Source organism: Harpegnathos saltator, unplaced genomic scaffold, assembly GCF_003227715.2.
Source record: "Harpegnathos saltator strain DR-91 unplaced genomic scaffold, Hsal_v8.6 scaffold1, whole genome shotgun sequence".
Lineage (NCBI taxonomy): Eukaryota > Metazoa > Arthropoda > Insecta > Hymenoptera > Formicidae > Harpegnathos > Harpegnathos saltator.
In genome coordinates this window covers 1004978-1030580 of record NW_020229872.1, presented here as the reverse complement: position 1 = coordinate 1030580, position 25603 = coordinate 1004978, and the positions used below count along the sequence as shown (strand labels likewise).

The following is a 25603-nucleotide window of genomic DNA, read 5'->3' as shown; positions in this document are numbered from 1 at the left end:
TATTCCAGATTCCGGAAGTGGTTATTTTCGTCGCGCATAGTCGCTCCCGTAAGGCAGAACTTTGCCGCCGCGCTTTCACGCGCGTTACGTGAAACGCGGATGCGTTTTCGGGATGCGGGTGCTGCGAGCTGTGTATACCTTTGCTCAGTGTGCCGGTCGACTGCAATCTATTTTCCGACCAATCCGCTTACGTAAGTCCCGTGCATGCCGCGATCGGGCGTGATCACGGAAGCCGCGCGAGATCGCGGATCATAGCCAAACGCACGCTGAATTATTACGGCAATTTGCGGATCTCCCACGGCCCCGCCCGCGGGATTTATCGCTCGCCTTGCGACGCGCAATATGCGCAGCGCGGCGATCCTTTCCCTTCTCCTCGCTGGAGCGTCGCGAGTCAACCGCCGTTGAGGATGAAAACTTCATTCTTCGTTAGCAGCGGGAGAGAGAGGTGGTCAGCTAAGAAGAGCCAGATGTTGGAGCGCGATAATTGAAATCTAGCGGTGGGAGGATCACGTAATCGGCGACGTTTGTTTCTCCAACTTATTAACACGTACGAGTCGACCCGGAAACTTCGAAAGCTCCAGCTTCGACTTCCGGCTGAGGCGGTATTTTCGCGACACTGACTGAGCGTTTGCCGTCCAAAAAGATCCGATCTTTGTACGACCGTTATTTGCACCGCGCTATTTCTCGTTTAGCGATATTTTCTCAGCGAAAATGCCGCCGAGGAAGATCATTACTTGTAACGGCTCTCTCTCTCTCTCTCTCTCTTCAATCTTTAACGTAATTCATTCTTGAAGCTAAGCCTCAGATTAAAATTCCGTTGGAGCCCGCTTGAAACTGATCGAGGGAAATGTTGTTAATAATAATAATAATAATTTTCTCATCCACTTTTGATCGCCCGAAGCTTAGCTCGCGAAATGACGCGCTTCTCCGATCGCTCCGGTCTCTCGGAAGCTCGATCGGTGCCTCGCTGAGACTTTCGCTGAGAGAAAACAACGAATTTCCATAAAATAACAGCTCCGTGTAAGCAGCGGGCGCAAATTGCGGGACATCCTGTGTGTGATGTTTTTTAACACCAACCTACCACGCGTCGGGCAATCTTTTTATTCACCACCTATAAGTTTGAAATTACCGCGCGGCGCTCCCATCAGCGCCGATCTTTCTCGCCGTTTGTTTTGCCTTCGGTAGCCTCAGGAAATCCTCGTTCCGTTTATCTTTCTCACTGCCGCTGTTTCGCCAAACAAGTACTCGCAAAGGCACTTTGTGTGAAAAGATCAGACCGATAAGGGCCGACGCTCGACGGGATGCTCGACGCGATAATTGAATTTGCGCGGGGATAACGACGTTACGCGAAAAAACGATAAGCGCGCGCGTGCGCGAAGAAGTTTTCCGGTCTGCTCGCACCATCGAGCTGATCCTCTTACATACGATATATGTGTGTAATCGCGGTTTGCTGTTTATTATTTTATATTAATATTGGTCCGCCTCCCTCTCTCGCCCACTCATCCATCGTTAATTGGCTGCGCGATATCGCGCGCGCGAAATCGTATTAACGATTATTGCGGGCTGCTGACGCAGCCGTTGCAAAAGCGCGAAAATCGCCGACGCAGGAAATTCGCAAAAAAAAAAGAAACCCTCGACTCGGCAATACATCGCTTAATAATCGCAAATGAAATCATTATCGGAATTCGAGTCGGTCGAATTTCTCGCTGGTGCCGCGCCCGCCGTTCTTACGCAACACGGCATTATACGGCGGCGCGAAATATAGAAGCTCACAGGTAACATAAATCTGCCGCAATAACGAGTATTTACGCACACACGCACACGCAATATTCGGGATATCTTGACCAGTCTCGATGACGATGACGACGACGACGACGACGACGACCCGTAGTGGTAGCCCGAGCCGAAGGCTACCGGCTCTCGCTCGTTAAACCAAAAACAGAAAAAATAAACGGGACGTGCCCTGTCAAGCCGGGGTAACAATTTCTTTTCGTCTGTTTATTTATGGGATATCATCCCTTTGGTACGATACATCAGATATAATCCAAACGAAGGAAAAAAAAGCAAGAAAGGATGTACGAAAAGCAGTAGAGCAGAGGAGCTAGGAGAGAGAAGAGGAAACGGGGTGGAAGAAAAAGAAAACAAGGAAAACGGAAGAAAAAATTATGGAAGAAAAACGAAAGAAAAAATACATTGTATATACAGACTGAACGCTCCGGGAGAGCGCTTCGTCTTCGTTGCGAAGACTTCATCCGAGAAGTATAGTGCCACAGGCGGTCGATCTCTGTCTAACTTCATTCCGATCGGAGAACAGTGAGAAGGGAATATACAGCTGTCCTTTACATCTTGTCTTCAAGTTGCACCCTCACAAAAGGTCGCGACGCGAAAAGATCTCTCGCTTGACCAATCTTTCACTAGGACTTTCTCTCTTTCCTCACGCGACACAAATGACCAAAAATTGAAGATCAAAAAATTGTGGGAGCCGTTGGAAACACGGTGTCTGTGAAGTTAGCACAGTCGCTTTAAAAATTGTTAAAAAACAATGTTAGTTCTAGTAATATTTTTCATAGTTCTACAGTTCCTGATAAAAATAAAAAACAGTTCCGTATTCTTAATACCAAAAAATCGAAATTAAAGTCAAAATGTCGTGCTAACTTCACGTTCCAGCACGGCACAGTCTCCTCTAAAGTACAAGAAACCGGTGAATAATACGCTTTTTGACAACAGTTCCCGTTAGTTCTATAATTATGAAGCATTTCAGAACCAAAATTCCAACGATTAACAATTCTGTGCAATTTTAAATATTCGCCGTCTCGGTGGAGCACTCGGTGAAAACATGTCGTGCCGTCGACTTACTGCACTTTCGACGGTAGTTTTAGCTTGTTCTACTCGAGTTCCATACAATTCAACCATTTGGAATCATTATTCCGCCGTATAACTATTTTTAAATTAATCTTAACTTTTGGCGCCAGCACGACACTCGGTGAAAATAGTCGGTCGACTTACTGCACTTCCGACGGTAATTCTAGCTTATTCCACTCGAATTTCACACATTTCAACCATTTGCAGTCATTGTTCCGCCGTATAACTATTTTTTAATTATTTTTTAACTTTTGGCGCCAGCACGACACACTCGGTGAAAATATTCGTGCCGTCGACTTACTGCACTTTTGACGATACTTCTAGCTTGTTCTACTCAAGTTTCATACATTTCAACCATTTGCAGTCATTGTTCCGCCGTATAACTATTTTTTAATTATTTTTAACTTCTGGCATCAGCGCGACACTCGGTGAAGATAGTCGTGCCGTCGACTTACCGCACTTCCGACGGTAGTTTTAGCTTGTTCTACTCGAGTTCCATACAATCCAATCATTTGCAGTCATTGTGCCAACAAACACGGTGCTATCGCGGTGTTGAACACCGCGATAGCACCGCGATATTATCGTAAGGACAATTGCGTTATCGGGACTCCGCGCGGGACAGCTCGGACTTACTCGACGCGGACGGCGCGTCAATAAAAACAGCGGAGCTGCGGGCTCTCGAAGCTACCGTTTCGACTTCTTGATTTCCCCCCTCGCAAGAAGGGAGCTCACGCGCGATAATAAGCATCTGTGTTTGCCGTGGCACTCGCGTTCGTGTCATATCGATCTGTCAATCTGCGTCGAGCGTCGGCCGAGGGGAGCCCCACACGTTTCGCCGAGCGAGCCTCCCGTATAACTTTTCTCGTTTGCCTGCTCGCTAAAGACCACCTTCTCTCATTTCGACCTCGGCCGAGATAACGCATACTTCCCGATAAAAGGGAGGAAAGTTTTTTCCCACACAGGTTTGTTTTCTTCGCTCTCTTCCGCCTCACTGATCGAAAACTGGCCCTCCTCCTGCCTCGACGTGCTCTTTCGAGAGAGGAAGACCTCCGAGGCATCTTTCGTTTGATTGACTTCGGGAAGTAATCCGCCCGCTGCGTCGTAGCAGCGTAATGGAATGCTCGACGAATCAAACAGCGTATAGTAACCGGTGTACGGAAACGACGCCGGCCGGTGTCGCCTCGGCTGCGCACCGACCGGAGACACCGGCGAAATTTGCGGATCGATGTTTATTCGGGGACTCCGTGCCGTTTGACATTCGATATTTGACCGTCTCCCAGATACATCGCATTTCGCAGACCCCGTGTAATTTATACCGTTGGATCGCGCGGCAGAGAGGGAGAGACGATTCGACGCAAGCGAAAGTAACCGAAGCGTATCACGCGAACGCGGTGCATGATTACGAGGGGTCTCGATGCGAAACAGAGAGAATAATAATTAGCGTAGTTAATTCCTTGTTTCAGCCGGCCAGCCAGCCAGCTAGCCAGTTCGGCTGGTCAGCCTTTATCGGCTCCGCGCAAACTTGGCGGAAGACCGAGTTTGCGGCGCACTCGTCGAACATATTGACCCAGTTTGAGCCGTGCAATTACTCGCGGCGCTCCATTTCCATCGCACTGTTTCGCAACGACAGATTCCTCTCGGCCAATTTCGGCGACGCGGATTTTCCTCGGCGGAGACGTCGAGGCGCGTCGCCTCGAACGATCGATCGATCGATCGATCGGTCGGTCGGTCGGATTCTCGGCGAACTACATTGTTTTTTAACGGGCAAACTTGCAGGCGAGCGCATTTTCCCGGCTTCCAGTTAGAGATGTGCGAACTATTCGAATTCGAATCGAATCGAATCTAATGTAATTCGATTCGATTCGAATCCGAATCCCTATGATTCGAATCCGAATAATACGAATAGGAATCAAATACATTATCGTTTGCGTGCATCAGCTGTAAAACGGGCCGTCTGGGCCTGTGTGTTTGTAGTACCCTTAACTTGTAATTAACTTAACTTATAATTAATAACTTAATTACAAATTACTTTAAATATTTAAATATATATTTTACTTCAAGCTGATATTACAATATCAATATCCCCTTTCATATTAAAATCTTCCATCATTATTTCCATGTTTAATAGTCGTGTTAAATTTTTTAATGATTCGAATTCGAATGAAATTTCATAGATTCGATTCGATTCGAATTCGAATTTAAAAAATGAGATTCGATTCGATTCGACATAAAAATTCTTGATTCGCACATCTCTACTTCCAGTTTGCTCCGGTGGAATTGCTCGCTTGACGCTCGGCCGAGACGTACGAGGTTTGATCAGAAAGTAACGAGAATTTTTAATTTTCTCGAAAAGTATGTATTTAATCTTCAATGTTTATCCCATCTCCTGCAAAGTAGTCCCCCTGTGATATTATACACTTATGCCAACGTAGTTCCCAGTTTGAGAAACAACTGGTGGAACGCCTCTTTAGGTATCTCGTCTTGAGCCGAATCTGCGATTTCGCCTTTATCTCATCTATTGTTGAAAAACGTTATCCTTTGAGTGTCCTTTTGAGTTTGAGAAATAGGAAAAAGTCACAGAGGGCTGTGTCTGGAGAATAAGGTGGTTGCGGCATCACAACGGTGTTGTGTTTCGCCAAGAACTGTTGGATAAGCAAAGCGGTATGCTCTCTGATCCGACATTTCGCCACATCGAAAATCGCCAAACACCCTGAAAAGTACGTCTCGCTCATTCGCTCGCCACAACACAAACTAAACGTCGCAGTTGCCTGAAAATTGGCACGTACGTCACTGGTAGTGCTATCAACACACGAAAAAAGAATCGACTGAATAGACAAGATATACAGCGCGAGCAATTTCAAAATTCTCTTTACTTTTCGATCAGACCTCGCACACACGCACACACGATTAAAAATTGCGGCAGCCGTTGGAAACACGGAATTACCTCGGTCGACATTTCTCCGCCGCGGAAAAACCACCTCCGAATTCGGAAAATCGCCTCGAGGAAAATATGCCTCTGCAAAACAACCTCGATAAAAGTGGGACGTCACTGCGACAAGCCGGTTGTTGTGCGCGATGTTGATTAATTAATAATCACAAGGGAGGAGGGGGAGCGGGAGGAATGGAGAATCTACGGTTATCAGGCGCAATTATCGGCAGCGGCGCGCGGTCAGTTTTAATTTCGACAAGACGAGCGATTGCGGAGATAACGAGCGTCGGCGGGATTATCGCGAGGCATCGCGCGTGCGACGCGAAAGGCCGCTGGTGGCATTCGTTATTTCAACAACGGACATGTCGATGTCCTGTAAACGAGGACGCGTGACTATACGATCGCTCGTGAATCAATTGCGACGCGCACGGCGACGGCGGCGGCGGCGGAGGCGGTGTCCGGCGACTTTATTCCCCGACATAACGCGTTCATAGCTCGGGGATTTAATCGAGCGAGCACAATAAAAGTCGCGCGATTCAACGGGGTCTCCGCGGACGCGGTAAAGTTCGCCGCTGCTGCACGCGCGTACCCAAGCGTCCGTAAAAATAGCGCTCGTTCGGTCAGCCGCGCGGATCGCGCGCTTTTTGCGAGTGGTAATGGACGCGTAGCCGCTCTTCCGTGAGGAAGAATCTGCTCGATTAATCAATTTAATCGAATTGGGCGACCTTACGTAACGATACACACTCACGTGGCGTCATGTGGCAACAAGAAAGGGGAGACGGCGGAAAAAGGAAGCACACTCGTGCGCGGGACACGGAAGGCTCAACGACGGCAAAAAAAAGAAAAGAAAATAGAGAGAGAGAGAGAGAGAGAGGAGCGGAGAGGGGAGGGGGGAGAAACAAGAAGCTCCTCGCTGCGTGTAAGTTACACGCGATTTGTTTCGCGCGTTTAGCCGCGCCTGACGAGACAAAAGAGGATCCATCGGCGCGAGGACGAATTTACGTCAGAGGGAGGGGGGATCGCTTATCTTCGCCTCCTGATGCTTAACCTTCGTCGGGCAGATAATCGAAATAAAAACGCCGGCCGTCGCATATGGACACTCTCGCCGTGAGCGATCCCCGTCCGTCCGACAATGCGTGCGCGCTGAGATCCGGTTTCTGAGGAGAGATAAAATGCGGGAGGGAGACAAGCGGAAGCGGAAGGGGAAGGAAAAAAAATAGCGGCGTCCTCTCTCGCGGCGAAGCGCCGGCTATTTTTCTTCCGCTTTATTTATTTCTTCTTCAGCGCGACGCGAGGGCGAACACGACAGCGATGCTTCGAATCGCCACCTTGACAAGCCCGCGCGCCGCTCTCGATTAAACAGGTCGCGATTTACGATCGCGGTGTCCCGTAAGATGCAAACAGCGCTTCTTCACGGCGCGAACTTTCCGCGCCGAATCGAACTTTCGCTCTATTGTCGAGAACGCCGCTCAACCGTGGGATCTTTCATTCTCGATCATTTATCTCTCCGTTGTTTGCCGCTCGTCGCTCCTTATCGACGATGGTGAGTCGCAAAACGTCAACGTGCAAACGACTCTCCTTCCCCCCTCTCTCTCTCTCTCTCTCTCTCTCTCTCTCTCTCTCTCTCTCTCTCTCTCTCTCTCTCTACTTCGCTCTTTATTTATCTCCTCTCACCCGAGAATGGATTGTAAATAGCAACTGTGCGGTGGATAATGCAGATGAGACCTCTCCCGCTCCTTGCCGCCGGCCGCCCGAAGGCCTCGGGAGAACGCAAACGTTTGCTTTATCGTATAAGCCTGCCAAGTTTTTCCATTATCGCGCGGGAATTTGCGCGAATCGATCACGAAACTTTATTCCGGCTGTCGTTCGCCCGTGCCTTTTACCCACACCCATGTCGCATCTGTCATCCTTTAACACCCGCGATAGGGCGTGCGAACAAAGGCGCAGCAGTTCTTTCACCCCTTCGTTCGCGCGCGATTCTCTTCCAGTTCGACCGAGGCGATTCTCCCTTTTTCTGCTCCTCTGCCAACGTTATTAAACGATGCTTCGCAATCGACCGGCCGCTCTCACCGTGCGACTTTTGCAAATCAACCCTGTCTCGCCGGGCCCACTTCGGGTAAGTGGTGATTCCGAAGCGCGTCGACGGACATTCCACGTGCGACGCGACATTCGAAGCACGAAAGCACTCGAAACGCGGAAACGCAGAGCGTTCAAGTTGGCTGATCGACGCGTTATGAAGTTGTCGGTATTTTCCAACCGCACGCATTCGTTTCTGAATATCAACATGAGAGCCGTCACGGTGACGGATTGCTGGCTTGATATGTCGTCCCCGTTTTTTCGAGTGATCAGTTATGAATAATAAATCGCTCTTCCGCCGAAGCAGTTTCGTCAACTGTGTTATTTACGAAACGTCGGAAAGAAATTCACGATCGACAACACGGCGCGAGCCAACGAGCAAGCCAGCTGAAGCGTTTCTCCGCGCCACGCAGGCCTAAAATATCGGATGAACAATCAGAACTCTACCGACACTTTTGCATCGGGTTGGTCGAGAGGTTCGGTTCGATCTTCGACAGACAATGGTTGCGTTCAGCAGAACTCCAGCTCTTTGTAAACGGTTTATGCCCGGTTTCTTCACACCTCCCAATAGCTATCTTCCAGATAAAGGTATCTGTCAGATAAGTAAAAAATTCGTTTTCACTAAAACCTCTGGTTACGTATCTATTCTTCGCGCTACTAGCTTTTGACACAAAATGTGTTAGAAATTTGCTATAAATCACCATATTCCGCCAGCGACATATTCTTCTCCGAGCTAATATTAACTAATTAAAGTAATTTCCACAGTATTAACAATCGGTCTTCAATTGGATGTAATAATTCGAGCACTATATTCTTTTTGAAATGAAATCGTTCGAAAAATTCTGTGTCATTCCACACTTGAAAATTGTTCAGTTTATTTCTTACTGTATAGGGTCTTCTTTTCACAAATTCTTCATTATCATCATTATCATCAGATTCAAAAATATTAATATTCATGAATAACAAATCCATGTTGTGTTTTCATAAAAACAGCAACAGCAACAGCAGATTACGTATTATTGTAATTTTTTAATCATGTCAGGGCACTGGAATTAATATCTGCCAGATATCCGCTACTTCAGGTACCGAATAAGTTTATCTGTCGGATATAAACTTTACAAAGGTGAAGAAATTCGGGCATTAGTGATACATTGCAACAGTTTAGATGTTCTGCTGAACGCTCTTTGTACTCGTCAGAGTGATACATATATATATATATATATATATTTGTAAACATCGGACTAACCTTTCATTACTTGCTGTAAAATAGTTCTACATGCATTTTTATTATTCAGCTGTTATATTTGATATACTTATTACATTAAAAAAGACCTATGTAAAATTTGAAACGTTTCTTCTTATTTTTGCTGTGCGGCTTTATTCTAACCTATGCATCATCTATAATATGCATTAATATACTTTGATATGAGTATAATTATATATTTCATTATTAAATTATTTATACATATCTTTTTCTAATTGCTCGTGCACTTCTATAGAATCTACATTATATATAACGTCTTTATGCGTGTATTACGCTTCACATAAATTGGGGGCATCCATCTTGCTCAACATGTGCTTAGATTCAGCTTACTTTTAGTTCGCTGAGAAACATGGCGACCGCTGAGTAAATATGTTAGACCGCTGAGTCTGTTTAATAGAAACCGTTCAGAAGAAAATCATAAAACGGTTTTGCAACCGTTTTGTCCTGCTGAACGCAGCCAATTTCGCGCACGTGCGGTACAGGCAGCTGATAACAATGTCTCGCAATTGTCGGAACGTCGGACGGCGAGGAATCGCGGAAAACCGTCGAATCGTCGACAATTAATTTGACCAACGAGTAATTCGCTGCCGCGTCGAATGCGGTGCAGTCGCAAACTCGGCGCAAAAGTCCAACCGAACTTCCCGCTCGACTGGCTCGATACGTGATCGCACTACTTCGAATGTATTTTCTTCGCCACAGTCGGAAGCTTCGCTCGGAATTCCGTCGTAACTCGCGAAACAGCCCTTCAGGAACTGCTCTCGGGGAAATATCCTTCCTCGAAGATGCGCAAAATTACTTTAAAGCGGGCCACTAAACTGAGCAAAATGGCGTCGCGTTACTCGCAGAACGACTCTCGCCTCCGCCAGCCGGGGGGCGCTTGCGTCTTCGGGATTGTCGGGTTGCGCGCTGGAACTCCCCGAGGAACTTTCAAGCGGCCGCGTTATATTGAACAATTATCGCCGTAGCGTCGGGAATTTATTATCGCGGTACGTACGCGAGTCAGGCCGGTAACGTGAGAAAATCCGCCGAAGCTGTTCGCGCGAACGGGTCGCTACGTGCCGCGAGAAAATGAGAACGGGGAAACTGCGTCTCCTGCGGCTCCCCCATGGGAGACGGCGATTTCCCCACTCTCTCGATGCCTCGTAAATTCTCAGCTCGTTTAACATTTATGTTATTTATGTCGTAATGAAAAAAAGAAGAGCCACCAAGGGGAGAGGGAGAGAAAGAGAGAAAGAGAGAAATAGAGAGAGAGAGAGAGAGAGAGAGAGAGGGAGAGAGAGAGAGAGAGAGAGAGAGAGAGAGAGAGAGAGAGAGAGAGAGAGAGAGAGAGAGAGAGAGAGAGAGAGAGAGAGAGAGAGAGAGACGTCCTTAACCAGTTTGGCGCGAATTAAGATTCATATCGTGAACACGGGCGCGTATGCCGACGCGGTCGAAGGAGCCATCAGATAGAATTTATAGCGCGACTTTCGACGCGCCTATTCCGCGGCGGGAAATGGCGAATCACCGGGAAAGTCGAACGAAAGACCGAAGATTCGATAGGGTATCTTCGAGTACAGGCGCGACTCTTTTTCTTTCTCTCTCTCTCTCTCCCTCTCGAGTTCCGCTCACGCTCGTTCACCTCCAGGGAAGCGGCCGCTTTACAGTGGAGAACTTCTGAATATCCCGCGGAGGATTCTGCTCGGGTGCGAGATAAACAAGGCGTGGATCCTTCACCAGGAACCGCTATTGCGGGGTGGAGGCCAGCCTGAATCTCGCCGGGACGGTTCGACGCGAATGGAGGCGATGGTATATCTCTGGTCCTCCGCCGTCGCCGCTACCTGACGTGTTCGGGGAAATCTCCCCGAACGGAACCTCGAACCTCCTGTCTGTCTACACGTGCGCGTCCGTTCCACTTTCGGCGGAAGAGAGGAGAGGAGACGCTCCGCGATCATGCGGGAGCGGGAGCGGTGTAATAAAAGTTCATTTTCCCGATGGGCGCCAATGTAGTCGCGGAAAGCGAGACACCTGGCCCGCAATGGCCGCCAAATGAAGGCAAATGGCCCTTACAACGAATCCACGTCGCCGGTGATTTATCTCAATGCTCACATTCGAAGAACAAGCGAATCCTCCGCACGGAGCACTCTCTCTCTCTCTCTCTCTCTCTCTCTCTCTCTCTCTCTCTCTCTCTCTCTCTCTCTCTCTCTCTCTCTCTCTCTCCCGAGAGTGTCAACGATGATTTTTAATTTCTTCATCAGCATATTGAAGGCTCCGTGACGGATATCGACGACGCCGTCACGTGTAAAGTATAATTGATCGCGTCGGAGAGAAATTGCTCCCACGGCCGAGAAAGCTAGGCGAGTGATACGTGTGATTCGAATGGTGTTCATCGTGTCTTCGGTATTACAATCGAATGAAGCTGCGATAACGTGCGATCGATCGCTTTGAAGCGAGTGGTGTCGCGGCTGAAGAGAGGGAGAGCCGGTAAGAATAAAGACGGGAGATAATGTATCTCGCATTTTATTTACTTGTCGGGTTTCTCGTAATTTAATTAATTCGTGCGAAACGATTCGCACCTGAAAGATAATCTCGAGTTACGCTTCTCCATCGGAGCCATCTCCAATCATTCAATTATCGGTTAAGCCTTTGTCTTACAATCGATACAATCGTTGATGACCAGCGGCGCGGCAATGTTGGCCGCAGACGCGCAATTTGCGGATTACGAATTGATTCCGATGACGTCATCGGCAGGTGTCTCAAAGATGAGAGCGCGGTGTCCAGGATGAGGTCCTTTGACGAATCTCTCGTCGTGGAATCGTAATGCCCCGGGTAACCTAATTTTTCATCTAATTTAAATTTTTGGCTGCGTCAAAGTTTCGGGGGAGATTTATCGGCGCGTAAGTCTCCGAACTTTGTTTGCGAAGCTCCTTCGGATTAATTGCTCCATCGTAATGTCGTTTACGAGGGATCTCTTGTAATTAAAATTATCGGCGCAAGCTCGCGCTTCCTTGAACTTCCTGTTTCACGAGAATGTCTGCTATTCTCGCGCGCTCTCTCTCTCTCTCTCTCTCTCTCTCTCTCTCTCTCTCTCTCCCTCAGATCGGGAAGCGTGAATAAATCTCGATTAAGGCACGTGGCGAGTCTCATTTCGCGCGATTTATTTATCCCATCTGACACAATTTACCCCGTCGTATTTATCTTGCACGCGACAAGGTAAATCCGTTTCCGCCTGGCCTTCCCCCTCCCAGCGACCGACCGACTGACCCAACCGGGCTAACTGAATTTTCATAACGAATACTCTCGTTCATACAGTCGCAGTGGTGGTGGCCTTCTTCATCTGCTGGGCGCCGTTTCACGCCCAGAGGCTGCTGGCCGTGTACGCTCAGAGCAGCATGGCCGAGCCGGAGGACGCCCTGGTTATAGTCTACACCACCCTCACGTACGTGTCGGGGGTGTTTTACTATCTATCCACCACCGTGAACCCGCTCCTCTACAATATCATGTCCAACAAATTCAGGGAAGCCTTCAAGGTGAGTTCTCAGGCACTCGCTCTGTAACATCGGATTTAACCGATTAATCTCTAATCTCGTAAGCTGCTTTGTGTTCGAGCAATTATGCTCTCGCATGAAATTCGAGCTACGCTTCTGCTGGTGATCAACGGTCTACGGTTGAAGTAATTATACGATGGGAAATTAAAATAATTTAAGAGATGCAACGGGACGTGTAATTCGAAAAATTACATGTCTTCGGTTGTTATTTCAATTATTACTTAGTTCCTTACTAATTATAGTTATCAATTCAATTATTTTCAGTAGCTGAAAATTCTTATTAAATATAAAAATTAGAAGATATACGATATAACGTAATTAGAATAACATAGTGAGGTGCTTGAAAAAGTTTGTCGAATTTGAGCGACGTGTCTTTTCTTATCATTCTTCCTAATTATTAATTATGATATTATTATAATTAATTTTTATAATTATTATAACATTAATTATAATAAATTACTTGATTCCGCGTTTGTGAAAAAATTCGATCATCGACGAAATTTTGCGGGCATCTCTAATATGGTATGACATATAATTTACGTTATACATAAAGTTGTAAAAGAATCTTGTTATATTACTTTCATTAAATCTGCAATATATACTCGTACTAACACAATCTGCGCGTTCAGTTTCGGCGCGATTCACGACACGTACGCGCAAACTCAGCCGCTCATATACTTTGCACCCTCCTCGCGCGGGAGGAACTTCACCCGCGGAACTTCGATGAGAAACTCATCGAATAAATCGGCAAAATGTCCGAGGTATCGTCGCGATTCCCCCGGCTTACCTTGAGTCTCACTTCCAGTCGATGCTGCCGAAACATTGCGTGAGGAAGTGCTCGTCGCGCAGGAGCAGCCCCCGACGGCCGATCTACAGCAGCCTGTCGCGCTGCCAACGGTCCCTGAGGTATCGGATCGACGACATCCAGCCGTCGCCTTCGATATCCGTGAGCGACGAGCAGCAACGACCATCGCACCCCAGCCTGGCGAACGCGAACTCCTGCGAACTGAACGGCCTGGCGTCACGCGGCGAGCAACAGACCCGGGTGGTCTACCAGGCGACGATCAAGGAAACCGCCGGCCGCGAGTACGCCAGGAGCGTGTCCAGGGGCTCCGACATCAGCCAGTTCACCGTGATGACGTCGATCAGTAAGCAGGCCCTGAACGAGGGCAACAACAACGTGGCGGCGAACGAGTGTCTGCTGAAGATACACCGCTCGCCGAAAGCTGTTACTTTAGGTAACGTCTGTTTGCGCTCTTGCGACCCCATTCAGTCAACCGGGGGCTTGCGATGGCCTCCTCCGACGGCTCTGTGCGTCGCGGATTACGTTAACGGCACCGACTGTCTCTTTTTCTATTTATCTTTCTCTCTTGCTCTCTCTCTCTCTCTCTCTCTCTCTCTCTCTCTCTCTCTCTCTCTCTCCCCCTCTCCCCCCCCCCTCTTTCTCTCTGTCTCTCTCTCTCTCTCTCTTTCTTTCTTTCCTTCCCTGTCGTATTTACCTCATTAATTGAGAGGTCTTCGGCAGAGAAAATATGGGAGTGAAGGGTGTTTTGGCGTGTTTCCCGTTCTCCGTGAACGCGCGTTTGTGTTTACTCACACGTAAAATGTTATTTCGCGAGAGTATAAAGTACGACGTGTGCGCGGCGATGGTCTCGGATGTGATTTATTGGATCGGGGTACCGCGAGAGAGTACGGAGAGCGGAGGAGAGAAGATGTACCAGAGTTTTCGCTCTTGCGAAAGCGCCAGATTGATCCGCGACGGCGAGCATGCGAGAGGGTGCGATAAAGCGGAGCGAATTGTGCGTGTTGGTAATAGTACACGTGCTCGCGCCGTTAGGAGACCTCGATACTCGTCCCGAGGGCGAGGGAACGTATGAGCGAGTCCTTCGAAGCAAGAGACGAGGGATCATTCGTGCGAAGCGCGTGGCCTTGTTTTTTCATTTCTTCGGTCTTGAAACGAACACTCCCGCTTCCCATCCGTGACATCTGTTTAATTTCGCTGAAACTTGCTGGGGACTGTAAACTATAGTAGATCGTAACTATAATCCGGTATTTTCCTCCGGCATTTCTTCATCCATCTCGGCATATTTTTCTTCTTGAAGAGTGCTTTATTGCGTTTATAAAGAGAGATTTTCCAATTAAAGCAATAATAATAACGATAATAGGACTTTATTGGACGTTAAAGATCATAATGTTATTTAATGATAATAATGTTAGGGACTCACGAAGACTGATTGACTGATCGCCGACGATATTATTGGCTGAGAATTGGCGAATTGGACAATTAATCAGATAATTACCCCCCCGAAAGGCACCTCAGAAAGAGAGAGTTAGCTTCGCTCCCGCTCTCGTGTTACCACGGAGACGTGCTCAGCACTGTCACATTTCCAGCAGGGATACTCACCGAGAGGCTCGGCTTCGGCACGAAGGGGCTCTTCGCGCACCACCGGAAGTTACCGCCGGCCAGCCCGAAGTCGAAGGCGGACGTGGTCGCGCCGGCGACGTCGCCGCGATTCCGCAGCCACCCGAGCATCGAGAGCGCCAACACGATCAGCAACTCCAGCCTCCAGGACCTCGACGAGACCGAGTTCACCGGTTCGGAGCTGGCGCGGTACATGGGCGAGCTGAACTTCGACCTTGTCACCTGACACCCGCTCTCGACGAGGGAACGTCGTCTCTCGAGCTAGAGACGTCGCCGACTCCGAGATGCTGATGAACGCGCGATTACGAATCACGGCCGACTGCTCAGCTAGGTCATAGCAGCAAGTCCGTGACAACGCGCAAGTCCTACCGTGCTCCACGCTTGGCAGTGTGACATTGTGTGTGTGTGTGTGTGTGTGTGTATGTGTGTACATGTGTAAGTGTTCGTGTATCAAGCGAATTCGCTCGTCGCGAACAGGTCGCGAGTTTCCGCACGAACGCTCTGCGGAGTGCGACTTTCGCGCGACGAAACGGCTGCGTCATCAGTAATTATCGCGCTGCGTACTACGCAGTAGCTCGGAAGAGCAGGCTCTCGCGGACCGATCACCATGAGAGGAGCAGAAGGCTTATTCGAACGCATGTCGATGATGGAAAACTCTAACAGCGGAACCACCGTCGATTAACGAGCGAGCTGTTTCTACCGGGACGGGTATTCTCATAAAAATTACCTCGCGCGAGGGCGAAAATGTGTTTTTATCTATGCCTCTTGGTTCTACTTGATGTCCGTTGGGAACATACATGGGTGTGTGCGTGTGATGTAAAAATTTGAGTAATTTTTACAAAGGAATTTCAAACCGACCATTTTTACCGCTTTGGCGATCCCCGTGTTAAACGAACAGCGGAATAATAGGGGAATTACGAGAAAAGGAGGCTGCAGGAAGTCGTCGCTCGAATCGCTCTCGGGGAAATACTCACGTGTGTCCGGAATTTCACGCGGGTACTCAAACGAGAAATGTGCGAAGGAGAGCGAGCGAGAGAGAAAGAGAGAGAGAAAGAGAGAGAGAGAGAGAGAAAGAAGGAGAAGATTAATTCCTCGCGCAAATCCCGTGAATCACGAAGGCGAGGTGGAACGGCAAGTCTGCGCGATGATTTTGCAACCGAAGCGGAGACTCTCCGCTAGTCATGATAGCTGTTTAACGTGCCGTTGATAATTCCACTCCTCCGTGTAAAAGAAAAAACTAAATAGATATACGGGTGTAAACAAGAATCACTCAATGTTCGCGATAATAAATCGCGATAGCGGCGCGATGATAAGATGGTCGGAAAAGATGGTCGACTTAATATTAACCGGGCTGCTTCTACGCTTTCGTCCGCCATCGACATTTCTATCTCGCGACGAAGCGCGCCTCTATCGACTTATTTATTTCCATGATTGTCGTAAAAGCGATGTTAAAGAACGACGCCGGCCACGGCCGGCCGGGCAACCCACTGCTTGTGCATTTCGCGAGCGAAACGGCTCAGCATTTATTTTTCTATCGCGCATATATCGCGGCGGGCGACAAGATCTCCCTCGCGTGTCGTCGTCGTCGTCGTTCGATCGTCGACGACGACCCGAGCACGCCGCGGATCGGCGCCACTCCGTGTTCGCATAAGCTGTACAATATGAGCGCACGATTTGTTAAATAAAGATGTATAGCGACTGTCCGTTTCAATACACTCCAGCAGTTGTAAACCGCACGTCGACGATCCTGACTCGCCCCCCCCTTGTGCTTTCCATTCTCCCGCACAGCCGCGTCGCCTTAGACGCCCATCTTCGCTTCATCGCACAGCACTCGTCAACCTCGATCCGATCAAAGCAATCTGCTTTGATGTGAAATGCTATCTCGGCTTTTATCGCCAATTGTAAATCGCTCAGAGCGGCTTGAGGAGCACGAGAAAGCGAGGGAATGAAGCGTTTTCTAAGAGAATACACGCAGGAGGAGAAACATTCTCGAGGATAATCTAACGCCATTTTGACTCGATGTAATTCGATCAAGTTACACGTTTTACATTTCTCATGCAGCGATGTTGGCGCTGGTCCCGCTGCGAACGAAGGTTACTTCGGATTACATGGTCAAAGCGTGCCGTCTTTTCTCACAGGACGTCGTGGCGGCGGAAATTCGTCGACGGCCTCATACGAGAGTAAACTCGAAATCAAGGATGGCAGATACGAAAAGTTGCGGATCGCTTTGGCTCAAAACAGCATCTTGGAACGCTTCTCGAGGTAAGCTTTGATGTTGGGAAGGCCGTTCACTTTGTCCACCAGTTTCTTCAGTTCCGGATAATCCTTGTGGATGTCCTTCGCCGCGAACGTACTCAGCATGTTCGCGTACGCCGCCCACATCATGTCCGCCCACGTCAGCTGCAAAAGCGGAAATTTTGCATTTTGTATTCTCGCAAAAGATAGAGTTGCAAATTGCGCGAGTGCGCTTCGCGTGGCGATTGCCTCTGCAGATTTGTCGTGTGAGATTATCGCCGAGTTTCCATATTTTCATATGTATCCAAATTCAATGTTTGTCTTAGCTATTTTCAGCCGCAACTTATCTCGAATTTACATTTTTCAATAATCCGCGAGACTGAAGCGCGTTCTCGTAAATATACAAGATGTATATATGCCAACAAGTGATATCTATTTTTTCCACACGCAATTAAACCGATAAGACGGATGCAAGGAGAAGAGGAGAGAGAGAAAGAGAGATAGAAGAAATTGCGCAACGAGGTCCGAAGTCGCATTCTCGACTTCTGACCGGGACGAATTACCTTGCCATGGACAAAGTGGCCGCCATTCTTCTTAACTCGCTCTTCGAATTTGTTGAGAAAATTGGGCAATTTTTCGAACGCAGTCTGCTTCAGGTTCTCCTTCAAGGCGGGGTCCTTCTCCCAGTAGTATTGGCCCAAGGCTGCAAAGTTGAAACTTTTATGTCGTTGCGTCCGAAAGAGGAAGAAAGAGAAAGAAACGAGAGACGAAGAAAGAGAGAGAGAGAGAGAGAGAGAGAGAGAGAGAGAGAGAGAGAGAGAGAGAGAGAGAGAGAGAGAGAGAGAAAGATTAATCAACGCAGGCTGCGACGCGAGGGGAGAATGAGCGACGTGGAGGATAATGGAAGTTTTCCTCGCGGCGAAAAAATGATGGACACTTACAATGATACAACGCGCGACAATCGCGCAGGAAGTGAACAAATTGTCAACTACAAGCGACCTTCACTGCGCTCATAGGCCGTGCAGCGCGATGAATGCCACGCACTGGCCTGTTTGAAAGCCCCCCACCCGGTTTGATCTCAATGACATGCCTCGCATCGTGATGACTAATCGCTTATTAACCGGGCACAGAAATATCAGAATCGAACCGTTGCGCAATCGCCATTGCTACTCACGTAGTCTAATATCCTCTATGGAGTCGACCGCACCGTCGATCTCGAGCGCCTCGACATCATCGGAGCTGTAGAGATTGCACTTCTTGGCAACGTAGCGGGCGATCGCTTTAGACTGGTTGTACTTTTTGCCGTCGATCTCCAGAACCGGTGCCTGGCCCAGCGGCATTTCTGTGGAGCGAGCGAATTAGTTATGAGATCGCTGAAGGTCGCTGGCGCTTTCGCCGAGCAAGGTGAAAGTCGTCTCGATTGCCTGCTGCGATTTAAATCAATGCTCGGGGAGCGCGCTTGAAGCTGGAAGTGTGAAGAAAATGATTTTCCACGTGGAAAAGGAGAGCGAATGTCGATTATCACGGCAGTATTCACGTTTCGGGCTCGATCACCGGCTTTATTGCCGTGTCTCGTTAAGTTTTGCGAATAAAACGTAGAAAAAGATTAAAAAACAAAAATTAAATACATTGCTGATAGGGGCCGGACGAGACGAGCTGACGAATATATGCATCGCGAATTGCATTTATTCATGTTTGAAGTAATCATTGAAAGCCGGAGTAATGCAATCAACCGTGTGAACCGTTGAAGATGAGCCGGCGATAAAAGAATTTATTTCCCAGACGCTCCTAAAACCGTATTTTCTAAAGAGAGATGGACTTCAATCGCCGGATGGAAAGTGTCTAAGCATTATTTGTATTAAAAGCACCAAAAGGAGTCGGCGTATTTCCTGAGAAATTGCAATTCAGTCGCTGATATAAATACTCTCCTACGTTGCTCCTTGTGATCCGCGGATATCACTTCGCGGATATTCGTAAAATTATTATGACAGTAACATGACAATGCGATAACATACGTTCTTTGTACTTTGGCCAGTCGTCAAGAGTTAATAGAACATCTTCGTATTTGATGCCGGCGTGATGGAACATGTATCTGGTCGGCTCCGCGAGGCCGGTTACGTTGAAGTACGTCAGCTTGTAAGTCGGCATGTTTTCTGCAAAGAAGCGCACGATTACGTGAAAATGCAAATTGTCGCGATGCTACGTTGCGGCAATTCACCATGTGTCACGAATTTATATCTGTGACATCGTAAACATCATAAATCGCAATGATTCACAAATATACACTCTTGGCATCGATCTGTTATTTAGGTGTAATACAATGTGACTAAATAATTTAAAAATTTAATGGTAATTAAATACTTATTATAAATCATTATTACAGTAATTATTACTGATTTATGAAAAGTATAAAAAATTTTTATATAAAAATATCTAGAAGTCTAGAAAATAATTAAAGAATTTGATAATTAATAATTTAATAAAACGATTACGAATTTATAAAATTGATCAACTGTAGCTAGATACACACACACACACACACATATATAATTAAAATTGTATCGTAAACTTCGAGTGCGTTTGCCTCAAAATATCATTTGGCAAGACACCAGCGAGAAGAGTCAAGTACGAAATGACAATACAAGCAGGGGATATTTACTTTGTAGTCTGGTTTACTTTAGCGAGACAGAGTCGAGAGGAGCACGAATGGTCGATGCGAATCTCGTGACGAACCGCGAACGACTGAACAATCCACCGTGATTATATCGCACTACGCTGGGGGCACATACGCCTTTTTGCTGACGAACAGCGCAAGATGCAATCATTACGAAATGCTATGAAGCACACACATATATGCTTGCGCATAATCATCTTATTAGAGAAAATTACTCCCTAGACTTAGTCTCACTGTATTAATAAAAGATCGGCTAAATAAACGATCGATGTCAAGAGCGTACTGTATATTTGTGAGTCGAGTATCATTGTGACTTGTGACGTTTATAACGTTACAAATGTAAGTCATTCGTGATACATGATGAATTGCTGCAATGTAGCATCGCGACAATTCGCATCTGACGCAATCGTGCGTGTCTTCTTGTGCCTCCGGGAATCTCGTTTTCGTCCACTGCAAGTACCTGTATTATACAATAAAGAGCGCGGATTTTTTAATTTTCGTCATTTTATCCGCCGATTGCATCCCGAAAACACGCATGAAGCATGTTGCTCGTGAAAAATCAGGATTACGTTCTCATTCATACCGGAGCGAATCTATAGCGAAGCAAAGTTCTCTTCCTTTTTTGCGAGTCATTTTTCCGCGCAAATACTTCGCGACAATCGCGCGTAAAGTTTTTCGTGCCGTCCTTCGACGCGCGCTGATAGTTGTCGGCCGACAACTATCAGCGCGCGTGCGCGCTTATCGCGAATCAACAGCACTCTCATTACGTAAGTTACCCGATAGGACTCATTAATAGGATTTATTAAATAAAATAAATAAAAAGATGTTGCTACAACGTTTCTTCCTTTTTCTTTTCTGATACGCCCCGGTGGTTGCGCGCTACTCATCGGTCTCGCTTGCGCCATCAACTTATTCACAGGCGTCTCTCCGTCTTATCGCGTTTCATTTATCAGCAATGACACGGCAAACTCAATGTAAAGCCGCTTTATGCAATACGATGGAAGCTTCGCGAGAAGATTCGTTACTTCGTGAATTTTATCGTCAATTGTAAATTATCCAAAGTCGAATGAAGAGGAGGAGACACAGGAGTGAGAAGAAGGGAGCATTTCCTAGAGGAGGTCGCAACAGATGCGAGACATTCTCGCAAACGATTCGATGCAATTTTATTTGACAGAAAATTCCTCGATCTTTTACCATGTAACGACAATCATATTTTTACGCTGTCGACATTGGCCAGTTATAATGCTGTTTCGTCTGCGTGCGTTTCGTCTTCATCTTCTCTTACAGGACCACGTCGCGGCGAGAATCGAAGACGATGCGTACAGAATAGCGCTTCGGTTCGACTTAAAACTCCGTCTTGGGCCGCTTGTCGAGGTAGGCTTTGATGCTGGGAATAGCGTCCACCTTGTCCACCAGCTTTTTCAGCTCCGGGTGATCCTTGGTGATCTCCTTCTGCGTAAACTCACTTATACGTCTGACGTACGCCGCGTATATGACGTCCGGCCAGGTGAGCTGAAAATGCAGAAGAAATGAAGAAGAGCATATTTCTGAAAGTATGATAGGTGACTCTTCTACCACGGCGGGCGAGTGTACGCAACCACTTATTTGGTACACATCTAAATTCCACCTAAATTCCGCAATCTTATCAATGTGTCATCCGTTTTTATCTGCATTCCTTATCTCCCTTCCATCTCGGTAATCCGGCAATCGAGGGCCAATCGAGGACTGATTGAGCATATGTTCGCGCTTACTAACATTCGTGCGTAAGCGCGAATATCTCTCCGCACGTCGATGGACCCTGATGAGCGCAATTGACTCGACAGCAGAGGAGAAGCAGAGGAGAAGAGAAAAGAATCGCGAAAATCGTTACCTTGCCGCGCACGAAGTGGCCGCCGTTTTTCTTCACCTGCTCCTCCAACTTGTCGAGGAAGAAGGATAGTTTTTCGAAGGTGGTCTTCTTCATCTTCTCTTTCACGGCGGGGTCTTTCTCGTGGTGGTACACGCTCATAGCTGCGAAAGGGATCGCCGAGTTGAAACTCCCGAGTCATAGAGAGTGGGAGAGAAAAAATAAAGCGAGAAAAATGAATGACGAGCGCGAGTAATGACACAACGAAGTGCAAAAAACGTTGACTTCGCTACAATATGTGCTCCGCACAGGCGTGATTTGCAGTTCCCGCTCGATCTAACTGCGATCTAGCAGCGTGCTGGTCGATCACTTCATTCACAGATCACGCCGGTATAGAGCATACCAAGGTCGGTATTTATTGTTACATAATCGCCGATCTATTGTCGAACTTTCCACGAGTCAGCAATCTATGACTACGAGAATCGTCAGTCTCCAGCGCCGCTAAACCGTGGCCGCTCACCTTGTCTCATGTCGTCGAGTGAGTCGACCGTGGCGTCGATCTCGAGGGCCTCGATTTCGTCGGAGCTATAGAGATTGCACTTCTTGGCGACGTAGCGGCCGATGGCTTTAGATTGGTGATACTTCTTGCCGTCGATCTCCAAAACCGGTACCTGGCCCAGCGGCATGTCTGCGGTGTAGGCAAAATAAGCATGTGATTACGAGAGAGAGTGTGCTTTCACGATGAAAGTCCTCGGAGCAATCATTGGCTTGGAGAAAAATAAGGAGATATGCGACGAATGTAGAAAGACTGAAACTGGTTTTCTATAAGACGGGAAGTAGAGGTGTCGCTGGTCGTATGAACAATCGCGTTTTCCGGCTTGCAAAGCAGCATTTGGAAAGTTCACTTCCGGACGGATTTACGGATCAAAGTCCTGCTTGAAAAACACGAGAAGATCAAGGACGACTTGCGGAAGTAAGCTCCTGAATTTTTACGCGGGAGACGTCGATAGAACACTTTTATGGAAGATATGAAAAGTCGTCAGCTTGTTTTTCGAGAAATCGTTTGATTCTGACATTTGATCTTTGAACGATTACACAATCCTTAGTTGCTTATTTTAAAACTAAAAACGCCTCCGTTCTGTTTTCTACATTGTTTTCTACATTGTTTAGCTTATCAATATTCATGAAATCAATAAGATAAGATACCTGTTTTACATTTCGACCAATCTTGAGATTCGAGTCGAGCATCCTCGAATTTAATGCCGGCATAATGAAACATATATCTGATTGGCTCCGCGAGACCGGTTATATTAAAGTACGTCAGCTTGTAGGTCGGCATGTTGGCTGCGAAAATTGTCAGAGAAAAACGTTTGAGTGTGTTCGAACATCTTCACAATTAATAAATTGGGCTCTCTCTCTCTCTCTCTCTCTCTGCATTTAAATATTAGATTGATGCAAAAATCATTTTTGTAATTTTTTTTATTTTTTTTATTATTATTTTTTATCATTTTATGTTTGGCGTCGATTTTTCTAGTTACCTTTATCTTCTCCAGAATTCTATCTTGTAGGAATAAGCAAATTTGTTTCTCGTTAGGAGAAACGTGTTCAGATCAATGGTCTTTATTTTGAATAATAAATATAATTTTCAACTGACATATGCGTCTTTACACTCGATAAAAATCGATAAAATCTAATATATAAATTAATCTACGTAATATATATGATTCTAATTATTTTGTAATCGTTACGAATTGCACATTCGCTACAAAGTGTCACTTTCAGAAACGCCCACATTTCGTGAAGATTATTCGTTCAATCTAATGAGAGGGAGCACGAAATGAGAACGACGTGAGGGAGATGTTTAATTACTTTCTGTAGTCTGTAATTTACTGGGCGAGGCGGCGACCGAGAGAAAATGGGAGTTCTGTCGAACCGCAAACGACTGAAACGACCCAGTCACGATGATAAGCTCCGCTTGAAGATTTATCGCGAACAAACGCACATAGAGTTATCGCAGAACGTACTTGCACTCTCACTCCCACAGCGAAACGCTTATTACGCGCTATTTGCACGCGGCAGAATGCACCGACTTTGAACAACCGTCGACGCGGTGCTCCGACGCGACATTGCCGTTAACGCATCGCACTACAGTAGGCTGTACCACACGACGGTCATTTCGCGCGGTAATGAAAATAACACGTAATTTCATTCCGTCACGGCTGCACCTACCTAACTCACAAATTGCGCTCGCGTAACATGCGAACGCATCGAAGTGAAGATCACAGTCGAATGCAACAGCTAGATCACGTGACGCCTCTGACAAGCGTCTAAACAACATCTTGAAAACATCAAAGTGACGTTTGAAAAGACAAAATATCTCAAATTTTATGTTGCCCGGCGAGAGAGAGAGAGAGAGAGAGAGAGAGAGAGAGAGAGAGAGAAGCATCGTAATACATTAAAATAGGCAATTAATTAATTGATATATAATAACTGAATAAAATAGTAATAATGTACATCGAAGAAATACATACATGTTGTTACGCCCGTTCGCTCACGTTTGCGTCCGGGAGTGAAGTGAACACACTCTTATATAAAAGAAGCGTTTAATAAAAAGTCGGGCAAAATTTCTGTGTTATCATCACAATCTCTCGTGATCCGATACGCCTCACACGTTAGTCTCGGAAGTTCGTGCGAGTACGTTTCGATTGCAGTGTATCACTCAAATATAAAAATCTCCTTCAACTCATGCAGAACGCTTGACATTTAAGAAAACTTAGTTACTCGTTAATTGCGGTAATTGCGAAAAACGATATTGGAATGACGTCGACTGGCACAAAAAAATCTGATTGCCGTATGTATGTTTTATGCGAATCTCATTATTTATCTCCTTTTTCTCTTTTTTCGCTCACCTGCGACGACCAAAGATTGTGCATTTTATTTGTTATAAGTGCGTTAACAAACAACATGTGTCTTCATTTGGATAGAAGGTACATAAAGCACGCTCTGATAAAAATATCTATACACTTGTATTTTAATTATAGTATCATGGCAGCGGTATCTGCGTCTTATCGTTTTTACACTTATTAACAATGATATAGCAACTTCGTAAAATGAAACTGCGTCATGTAGCATGATGTAAGTGATAAAAAAGTTCAGATTACAGTATCTCGAATTTTGTTGTTATTTTACACATTATCTGAAGTATTTCAAATCATCTAAAGCGAATTTATTTAAGCGATTGCGAAAATAAGGCATTCTAGAGGATATACGCTTTTATCGTTTCTTTTTTGACATTTATATGCTATCTGTCTAACATTTAAAATATCTCGTTCGTCAGTTCAACGCAATTTATTTATCTAATATGTTAATTATGAAGGGAGATAATTATTGTTACTGATCTTGAAGGAGAAGGAAGACGCGATTAACGTATTATTTAAAAATAACGAATTTGCTAACTCATCATTGAGTCGTGTTATTTGGAAATAAATAGAATGGGACTGAGAGAGAGAGAGAGTGATTTAGCGGGGTTGAGTTGTACTATAACCCGAATCTTCGTTGAAGATAATGATAGCTTTATGGAATTAAAATAACGGGTCTAATTATAACGGGTCTTTAGCTAAGATTTAAACCCTAATCAAGAGTCAAGCTATTAATAGTCAAGATGTAAACCATCGATAAGTCTAATGTTACCTAAATTTGCACGAGCTATACGATTTACGTGTGCGATTTGTTATACAAAAATATATAGCAACTAATCTGTTTCAATATATT

The 25603-nt window shown here is 46.3% G+C and overlaps 2 protein-coding genes across 11 annotated transcripts in view; one reads left to right on the top strand and one right to left on the bottom strand.

Moving 5' to 3' along the window:
* LOC105189016 (pyrokinin-1 receptor) overlaps nucleotides 1–16806 on the top strand; it is a 45970-nt gene extending 29164 nt beyond the window's left edge. For 9 of the 10 annotated variants that reach the window (XM_011150821.3, XM_025304873.1, XM_025304806.1 and 6 more), the window contains exons 4-6: nucleotides 12420–12637; nucleotides 13461–13893; nucleotides 15047–16806. In XM_011150821.3, coding sequence (XP_011149123.1) covers nucleotides 12420–12637; nucleotides 13461–13893; nucleotides 15047–15303 — 908 coding nt within the window. In that variant the 3' untranslated portion in view covers nucleotides 15304–16806. The remainder of the gene's footprint in view (nucleotides 1–12419; nucleotides 12638–13460; nucleotides 13894–15046) is intronic. The other variant, XM_011150823.3, reaches the window with a different exon arrangement.
* Nucleotides 16807–17073: 267 nt separating this feature from the next.
* Nucleotides 17074–23960, bottom strand: LOC105189054 (uncharacterized). Its single transcript, XM_025308039.1, has 9 exons — nucleotides 23702–23960; nucleotides 23039–23176; nucleotides 22353–22520; nucleotides 21857–21996; nucleotides 21334–21498; nucleotides 19328–19511; nucleotides 18487–18654; nucleotides 17876–18015; nucleotides 17074–17477 (listed from the first exon to the last, which is right to left on the bottom strand). Exons 2-9 carry the CDS (start codon nucleotides 23169–23171, stop codon nucleotides 17310–17312), a joined length of 1266 nt encoding a protein of 421 aa, XP_025163824.1. The 5' UTR covers nucleotides 23172–23176; nucleotides 23702–23960; the 3' UTR covers nucleotides 17074–17309.
* Between the last annotated feature and the right edge of the window lie 1643 nt (nucleotides 23961–25603).

Excerpts from the sequence above, each read along its gene's own strand:
- LOC105189054 (XM_025308039.1), bottom strand. The coding sequence starts at position 23,171 with ATGCCGACCTACAAGCTGACGTACTTTAATATAACCGGTCTCGCGGAG. Across the intron at positions 22,521-23,038 it reads TTGGTCGAAATGTAAAACAG|ACATGCCGCTGGGCCAGGTA; the intron begins GTATCTTATCTT and ends CCTACACCGCAG. Across the intron at positions 18,655-19,327 it reads CTGGCCAAAGTACAAAGAAC|AAATGCCGCTGGGCCAGGCA; the intron begins GTATGTTATCGC and ends CTCGCTCCACAG.